The sequence below is a fragment of the Nelumbo nucifera genome, chromosome 2 (assembly GCF_055504915.1).
Source record: "Nelumbo nucifera cultivar China Antique chromosome 2, China Antique-T2T, whole genome shotgun sequence".
Classification (NCBI taxonomy): Eukaryota; Viridiplantae; Streptophyta; class Magnoliopsida; order Proteales; family Nelumbonaceae; genus Nelumbo; species Nelumbo nucifera.
This window is the reverse complement of record NC_142650.1, coordinates 21604193-21613356: the sequence shown is the minus strand read 5'-3', so window position 1 is coordinate 21613356 and position 9164 is coordinate 21604193. Positions and strand designations below refer to the sequence as shown.

The 9164-nt window shown below is 37.5% G+C and overlaps 1 protein-coding gene across 1 annotated transcript; it reads right to left on the bottom strand.

Annotated features, from left to right (window-relative positions):
• Positions 1-3739: 3739 nt before the first annotated feature.
• On the bottom strand, positions 3740-6253 carry LOC104595149 (protein NRT1/ PTR FAMILY 1.2). Its single transcript, XM_010255750.3, has 4 exons — positions 6073-6253; positions 5739-5956; positions 4916-5466; positions 3740-4792 (listed from the first exon to the last, which is right to left on the bottom strand). The coding sequence occupies exons 1-4, from the start codon at positions 6152-6154 to the stop codon at positions 3877-3879; spliced, it is 1767 nt and encodes a 588-aa protein (XP_010254052.1). The 5' UTR covers positions 6155-6253; the 3' UTR covers positions 3740-3876.
• Between the last annotated feature and the right edge of the window lie 2911 nt (positions 6254-9164).

Here is a 9164-nt window from a genome sequence, read left to right as displayed (position 1 = left end):
TTTACTTTCGGCACAAGTGTTGCATCGAAAAAGGTGGTTTAAAATTATTCAGTTTTTAATTAGTTATCCTGGAATAGGAGACCTATAATATAATCAGATCATGGTTTCCAATCCAAACATGGGTAGGGGAAAATCGCTTCAATATCCAATATTCTGATAACATGTGCAGGCAGCAGGCATGGGTAGCGACCCTATTACAGATTCAAGGACTGTAATCCATGGTTTTGAAAACCAGACCGGACTGGATGGTCGGATTGGTTGACCCGGAAACTGGTCATGGCTCCAGATCCAGTTTTGGACTACAAAACCGTTTGATCAGGGTTGGGGTTCGGATGGTTGGACCATTTGATGCAGGAACTGATGGTCAAAATGGCTTAATTTCTATGTTGGTTTTTAAAAGGGTCATTTACCGAAATACCCCCTATAATTTCATGGTTTTACTAAAACACCCCTTATAGTTAGCAATTGGTTTACTTAATCGACCTTCTATTAGATGACAGTGGAAAATGATAGCTTTAACCCTAATGTCCATTTGAATAAATAAAATAAAAAAGAAAATGAAAATAAAAATACCATTTTAATAAGACACAAGCAACCACTTTATTTGGTTCTATTTGGTCTCTGTTTTGTTTTATGTACGAAGAAGTATTAGGGGTACTTTTGGAATAAACAGCAATGAGAACATGCCCTTGAACATTTTTCACTCAATTTAGGTTATAATGTTACTATTTTCAGATAGAAAAACAAACACTGATTAGTGAAAGGTTGATTAAATTATAGGGGTGTTTTAATAAAATGAAAACTACAGGGTAGATTTAAGTAAATCCATGAAATTATAAAGAGTGTTCTATTAAATGACCCTTTTTAAAACTATGTTGTAATCTTTGATGGCTAGGTCTGGTTTTAGACGTGGCATATATGGACTGTTGAGAGAATTGGGATTTGGGACCCTGTGATTCATCCTATGGTGATGGTGCACGTTCAGAGGGTCGTGAGCACTAGTTGAATGTGAAGTATGAAGTATGAACTGTTTCAACCCTCAAAAAGATTTACTTAGGTCAAGCTCGTTTTTCTTGCCTAAATGCCTACTCTCTTATCTTTCAATGTTGTTCTGTGCAAAATTTGGGCTTAAACTAAATGAACAAGATTCATAGCTACAGAATCCGCCAATAAAAGGACCCAATCTACACTCATAACCAGTGTTTTCAACCTGCTGTTGACCCAGTTGGTTGAACCATTTGAACGGTCACCTGGCCAGGATTTTAGGTCCAGTTTTGTTAAGACCTATCATTCAGTCAGAAAACGTTGACTTGGTCAAAAAACATCAAATCCAGACGGTTCAACCGTCGACCTGTTTGACCCAGTCACTAGGTCATGGATTGCACATTCAATGCATTCAAACTTTCGGAGGTCATAAAGAGTCATAAGTGGGTACCTTTTCAATTGAAGTGATCATTTCTTCTTATTTTGGGTACCTTTTCAATATCTATACATCACAAAGAGTCATAAGTGGCTTGTCCTGCTATTTTTGCAAATAAAAAACCATTTTTGACCTCAAATTATAATTTTCAATATTAAATAAAAAAATTAAAACACTTCACATTACATTTTTAACTTCATTGGTCCCCTCTTATCACAATTTACAAGACTTCATTGCTCAAGGGACAGTTTTTTTTTTCTATGACGAGGCACAATAAACTTAAAGTATCTGCACGAGATGGGATCATGGGAATCGAACTCTTCTATGATTGGACCAGTGATTTGTGCCATCTCTACTTAAGAATTTTTCCAATATGGAGATGAGTACATGTCTCCCGTTGAGTAATCAAAGACATTTAAAATAAACTACACCATTATTATGAAGTACCTTCAACTTTCTATCACTCCACTAATTTATTATCATTATCTTCTTCTTACTGGTTGATGATGATCCAGAGAACAAGTTTGCCGTGGAGAGCTACTGCCTATTGAAAACCACTAAGCAATCAGGATTGATTCGTGTGCATGTGCATCACCATCACCATCATCATCTGGGCCTTGTCCCCTCTATATGGTGTTGACCCTCCGAATCATGCTTAGCCATTCCATTCTGTTCAATGTTTATATATTGTTTGCGCTTTAATCATTTCTTATTTATTCATTTTTTTTTTCTATCTACTCCTAATTCTTTTAACCCGGTCAACAAGTAAATGGTTTTTTATGCATATAACCAAATCATCTCAATCTACATTTTCTTATTTTATCACCTATTGAAGTTATTCTTGAGTTCCTTACGATATCATTTTTATTCCTATCTTTTTTTTTTTTTTTTTTTAGTTTTACCACTAATCCATCTAAGCATTCACAAGAGTTTAAAAGATTTTGGGTTCCTGTGCATGAGTCACTAATTCAAGTAGGAATGCATCTTTAAAACAACTTCTGCTCCTTTTTAAAAAAAAGAAGGAATGGCGAAAAACAAGGTCATGTGGAAAATGCTTGGTTTTAAAGGCTGCAGTAACGTAGTCATGAGAAAGGGAGCTATGTTTGTAATTGTAGGATGAGATCTCACCTACAATGAAGGGCACAGTGGCTTTAAAATACAGTTAATTTGGGCTTTACCTGTTTTTCATCAAATATTGCCTTTTTTTGGTATTTGGTGATATGCCCAAGTTAGTTATAGGGGCCGTTTGAATAGTGCAGTACCAAACTTATAACCCCCTCCCCAAATTTGGTGGTAGTGGGGTTCAAATCCCCATTTTGAAATCTATGTCCCTTTATTTTTCTTCTTTTCATTAATTACTTGTTCTTAGAAAAACAAGAACTGATTCTCCATATCAATCTCCAGTTTTGAAAATTATAACTTTTTTTTTTGGAAACGCTTTTAGGCATATGTCATTCATTCAAGAAATTGATACAGAGAATTGCCAACAAGGTCAATTAAAAAAATTAAATACAATTTTTCAAAAAATATATATATATAAATGGATGAAATATAACATAAATAAGTTCTACGATCAAATAAAAGTAAAATAAAATCATCAACAGAAGTAAACAAGCACATTTCCTTCCTCCAATCCACACATAACGGCAAAAGAAATTGATAGAAAAAGTTCTCAAAAGACACTGCAAAAAATCAGTAATAGCATAATTGGAGTACATCATTCATAAAACACACAACATTACAACCACTACGCTGTAACCGCCATCCCATAGCTGGCATCCGTAAGCATGATACTTGTATAATTGCATGAATCAAGACGTTTAAAATTAGGTGGTGCGTGAAATCCCAAAAACTGCGTCACGTAACCTGTGCTTACACATATGGATCTATTAATGAAGACAAAATTAAAACGCCAAAATCGTCAGAAACAACATATTTTCCGGAAACCGTGAAACTGTGGGCACCTGAGATTGGATCTCCAGACTCTACAATACCTTTCCAGATGTATTGATTAATTTTCTTCTTTAATAGCCGATGGTGGAGCTCATTGTCGTCTTGTCACCTATGTCCCCGGAGTTCTAAATTGACAATCAGTTTCATTTTTCTTTTCTTGGTAGTGTGCTTTACCTTTGAAATAATGGGTTTATGTGTTTCATTTCTCTTGGTAGTTAGAAACCCTAATGGCATTTTGTAACTTATCTCAACATCAATCATTGATGTGATTGAACCGACTAATCTAGCCTGGCATAAGAGGGAACGTGGTCCAATGAAATGCATCTTTAGGATGCTTGAGTCTTTTGCTTGAGGAACAAAGTCAAATAAGAGAATCATTTACAATAATTACATTTCTTGAAGTACATTTGTCAAATAATATGACGACTTCAAATCAGCCCCTCACAAGAGTGCCCCCACAACGTCCTATAGCACATCCCCACCGAGTATTGAGAACATGAAAATCAAGGTGAAGCAATCACCCTCAATTCCCTAGACCTGGACAAGTTTCTCACTCTCATCTCTGCACCTTCATTAGAATCTCTCATCACTGGTTCCTCAGAACTCCCATAAGCCCAAGAGCAAACAAGAAAATAGAGAAAATTAACTGAACCCATTACAGCCAGAAGCCAGTAGTAGTAGTCATAGTGACCCTTGTTTAAATTACTTGACACCCAACTCTCCTTTCCCCCTCGTTTGGTAACCTCATCCACAGCCTTCACTATAACACTGGCCAACAAGTTGGCAATAGCCATGCCTAGTCCGAACAGAGCCGTTGCAATGCTAGACATGCTTTTTGGGAGCTGAGAGTAATAGAACTCCATTTGCCCTATTGCATTGAAGGCCTCAGCCAAGCCAGTCAGACAATGTTGTGCCACCAACCACATGGCTGACATATCTACGATGGCTTGTGGTTGATCGGACAAACCCTGTCGGATAGCAGCTCTGCGTCTCACCTTCTCCACAACAGCAGACACGGCCATGGCAACGCAGGAGAGCACTAATCCGATGCCCATCCGTTGTTTGACACTAAGCCTATGTGGCTTTCCTGTGAGCTTTTTAAGCAATGGGAGGACTACACGATCATAAACGATGACCCATATCGTCAATGTACCAACGCTAAACATAGCAAAAGAGCCTGCTGGGATTTCAAAGTTTGGGGTGATGTGTCTATCCATGGACTTCGCCTGTAACACTGGAAATGTGGATTGGTTGCTGTTTATTGCGATCATGATCCCAGTCGACCACAGTGGAACCACCTTTATTATTGCTTTCAACTCTTCCACTTGCTCCACTGTGCAGAGACTCCATGGTTTTGAAGCCGTGCCTTCAGGGGTTAAGTCTTCTTCATTTCTAATGATGCAGGCTTTGTTTAGAAACCTTCATCCAGCCAGCGAAATGTGTGTAAAGTCAGCCATGTCTAAGTTACAATAGAAAAGACATTATGGGCATGGAGTTTTTGAGACTCTTCCTTATTAATAAGGATGATGATGATGATGATACCTTAATTTGTCTGTTGGCTCTACAAGACTGGAACCCCTCCTGTGATGGTACTGTCTGTTGCTGTTATTGGGAGGGAACATCAGACGCCTGTTTTTGAAGGCCACCACGAGAACTTGAATAAACCCAGTTAGCAGGCTCTTGTTGGCATTCATCTTGACATAGAAGGAAGATGCCAAAAAGAACAGAAGAGTAGATAATAACATGAGAATTGCAGGAATTCCAAAACCCACTTTCCATCCCATGTGATCTTGAATATATACGATAAGAGTTATGGCAACCAAGACTGAGAAGGTGGTCAAGGCGTAATACCAATTGAAAAAACTCTCCAAGACTCTTTTATTTGCAGGCTTATCTCTCTGGTCCAACTGATCCGCACCAAAAGCCATGGAGCATGCCCGGATGCCTCCAGCTCCAACAGACATGAGGCAAAAGGAGGAAAACAGGAGAACTAGTTGGGCTGGCGTTGGAGATTGGCACCTTTCAGAGGGTGCATTGCAACTGAGAGGCTTTGCTTGAGGAACCATGGTTGTTAGCCATAGCAATATCATTCCCTGAGGCATCAATGTAATTCAATTGATATTAATGATACCCTTCTAATAATGTCAACCTAGCTAGTTTCTGGAATTTGACATTGAGACACCATTGATAATGGATAAAATAATCTAGTTCAGCAGTTATTAAACGGATCCTGATCACTCTCAGGCTTGAGCCAGAGTTGGGAAGGAAAAAGAGCCATGCATTTCAAATATTCATGGAAACATTAAGAGAATTTTCTCGAAAAGTTGGGTTGGGGGAAGAAAGAAGGGTGAAGCAATTTTCATACCAGAAGGCTAGAGATGGACCCAAGTCCGATCAATGCAAACCGACCCAGACAAGAATCGGAAAGGAAAGCACCAATAATGGGCATGAAATTCGTTAGTGCAGACCAATAGAACAAAATACTGGTTCCAGTTGCTGTGCTCATGTTGTACTCTTTCATCAAGTATAATATCATATTTGGCATAAGCCCGTGGCTTGCAACCCTCTCAAACGCCTCATTTGCTGTTCAGAAGAAGAAGAAGAAGAATGGTTCTGTTAATGAACAAAATACTAGAAGATGGAACTGTAGTCTAAGTGTGATCTTACAAAGATGGAACTGTAGTGAAGTGGATCATCACCTATGATGAAAGGCATGGTGCGGAAGCCACCCTTTGGTCTTGAGAGAGGTTGGGTTATCTTCTTATCCGAGGAACCTTCCATTGTTTCGCTCTTTCTCTCCTCTGAAACTATCTGGGTTCCAGGGTCTTCCTCTTCCTCTGTTGAGTGATGGGTTGGTTCCAGGGCTTCCTCTTCCTTCCTTCTATATATATATATATATAAGTCTCTAGCAGAGCGGATTGGCGGAACTTGATTGTGTGTTATAGGCTGTGGGACCTGTGGGATCAACCATTAGGCCCCACGTCAGCCATAAATATGAAGCGAGAGATTGAGGGATTGTGGGCCATATGCGGCTTCAATCAGGGCACGCTCTATACGCGCACGGTTCGCGTAAAAGGAAGACACGCCACGCGTCCTTCACGAGTGCTTATGAGCCGAGTTTCTCACGAGTTATTTGAGTTCGGCTCGGTTTAAATTGAGTTCAAACCTGATATATAGGCTCATTTACTAGTCGAGCCGATCTCGAGCCTAATGAAGCTTAGCTCATGAGACTCGTGAGCTTAATATAATAAATAAATAATTTTTATTATATACATACATACATGTACATATAAATATATATAATAAATAATTTTTATTTTATATAATAATATTTTTATTTTTTATATGTATAAGTATAAATAATTTTTATAATTCTTAATTTTTTGTATCTAAAATAAAATGTATTTTTATATGTATATTTTTATTTTTTAGAAAAAAGTTGGCTTGCAATCGAGCTCGAGCCGAGCCAAACTCGAACTTGCGAGCTTTGAATCGAGGTAAACTCGAGTTCGAGCTCAAGTAGAGCTTGAACTTGCGAACTTTGAACCGAACTAAGCTCGAGCTCGCCGAACACAATTTTAACGAGCCAAGCTCGAATAGCTAAATATTCGGCTCAACTCAGCTCGAATCCACCCCTAGATACTGGTGATCGGAGGTAAATCTTAGGTATTGATTCTTTTCAAGTTTTTTTTCTTCCCTTTTGCATATCTTCCATGAAAAAACTAATCCTAACCGGTTTAGATTTAAGGATGTTAGTGGTCAGGTTAAAGTGGTAAATCCACACAACCACACTAACACAATTCTATTGTATTAGGGTTATATCAACCTTAATTGGGTTTACAGCTGAACTTGGTTAGAATATTTTTTGCTTAGTGTAAGTGTTACTCGCCACTGGCCATCCAAACGGTTAGGGTTAGTTTTTTCATGGAAGAGATGCCAACAGAAAGGAAAAAAATAAGAAAAAAAAAACTTGAAAAGAATCAATACCTCAAGTTGACCCCTGGTCGCCGGTTATGGATGTTGGTCGTTGTTGATTGGAAGGGGGGAGAGAGAGAGAAGACATTCGAATGAGCGAGGAGTGTCGAAATGTTTTGATATTTTTGAAATAGGAAAGAGCTTGGATCAGCTACCAACATTGCGGATTGGCTGAATTTGATAGTTGTGTTATAGGCTATGAGACCAATCATTAGGCCCCATGTCAACCATAAATGTAAATGTAAAGTGAGAGATTGAATAATTATGGGCCATTGGCAGTTTTGATCAACTACCAACACACAATGACAACAATGTCACAACAGTCACATCTCCTCATGAATGACAAGGAATATATTTCCAACGGGCAGCTGGAGTGGGACAGTATAGGTAGCAGATCCCAATCCCCGGTCTTACATACAGCCTGCGTTCAACTAACGTGGAAGCTCCTCACTACTTCCATCAAGTTCAGCTTAAGCCATTAAGCTTTTGAGTTAGTAGTGATATATATATAAATTAAAAATAATTTTAATTTAAAAATTTCAGGGATTCAATATTAATAAGTTTTATTTAAAAATAGTTAAAAACCAAAAATAAAAAATAAAACAAAAACGGTCAATGTCATTAGGCCTCTCATTTCAGCAAACAAATTTATCTATTTTCTTCTTTTTTTTTGCATTTTTCTTATTTTCTTTTACTTTAAAAATATAAATAAATAATCATTGTTATCAATAAAACTGTACACTATTATCATATCATCAATCAAAAGGCACATGTAAAGTCATTTAAAATTTTAAAAATTCTATTTTACCCTCTTGGGAAAAAAGAGGAAAAGGAGAGAGAAAAGTGAAAAAAAATGATGGCCATAAGATTGATAAAGATGAGAGAGAGAGAGGGGTTAAACATATACAAATTGGTTAAATTCTAAAGGAGTTACACCTATAGGCATCAGCATACTGTGAAATGATTCAATGTAGATGCCAAACCATCCATTGTATGGGTTGGGTCAACCCTTTTCTACCGTACACATGTTTTAGCAATTCATTCCACCTCCTGGTGTTCCCCTGTCAATCATGAAAATGACCCGATAATTATTAAGATTACTACTTCCATTTGCAACAATGGATATGATTATTACTTCCATTTGCAAGCTAGGTATATTCTGGGCATCACCACTCATCATGTACTTGTACATGTTGGCTGAGTTTGGGTTGAGACAGTCTGGTATACCCATCACTCATCACTCACATGATTTTGAAAAATTTTATGGTGTATTTTGAAAATTGGAGAGAAAATAAGGGGTAAAAGAGTTATAAGGTATAATACAAAGAGGAAAGATTAGGAGGCAAGTGATCTCACCACAAGCTTCACACGGAGCGCTTTGGCCTCTGAGTCTTTACACGTATGAGCCCTTTCAATTAAATGGCAAGCACTCCTCATTTTTTAATCAACTTCATTCATGTAAGGTTAATTAACTTAATTTTCTAATTTTCTGTGCAAATAACCAATGAAAGGAAGAGACGTTTGGACTTCCAAAACATCTCCTTCCCCATCAATTTCCAAAAAGTCTCGAGTCTGGGAAAGAACCCTAGATGATCTCTCTCTCTCCTCACAAGATTAGTTTGCATATATACATCATGAATCCAAATAACCTCATATAATCTATGATCCTAGGAAGAAACTCATTTATTATAATTATTAATATTTTTTATGATTGATAGGGTGTTTTCCAAAAAACGTGGAATGAAGACTGGATTTTGTTGGTATTATTGTTGTTGTTTTTTTTTATCAACTGTTTTCTGGCCTGAATTTGTAATTG

What these genes read in the sequence shown, in the direction of transcription:
- LOC104595149 (XM_010255750.3), bottom strand. Translation starts at nt 6,154, where the DNA reads ATGGAAGGTTCCTCGGATAAGAAGATAACCCAACCTCTCTCAAGACCA. An exon ending in GGTCCATCTCTAGCCTTCTG is followed by an intron (nt 5,467 to 5,738) that starts GTATGAAAATTG and finishes TTGATGCCTCAG; the next exon opens with GGAATGATATTGCTATGGCT. An exon ending in GAGCCAACAGACAAATTAAG is followed by an intron (nt 4,793 to 4,915) that starts GTATCATCATCA and finishes GGCTGGATGAAG; the next exon opens with GTTTCTAAACAAAGCCTGCA.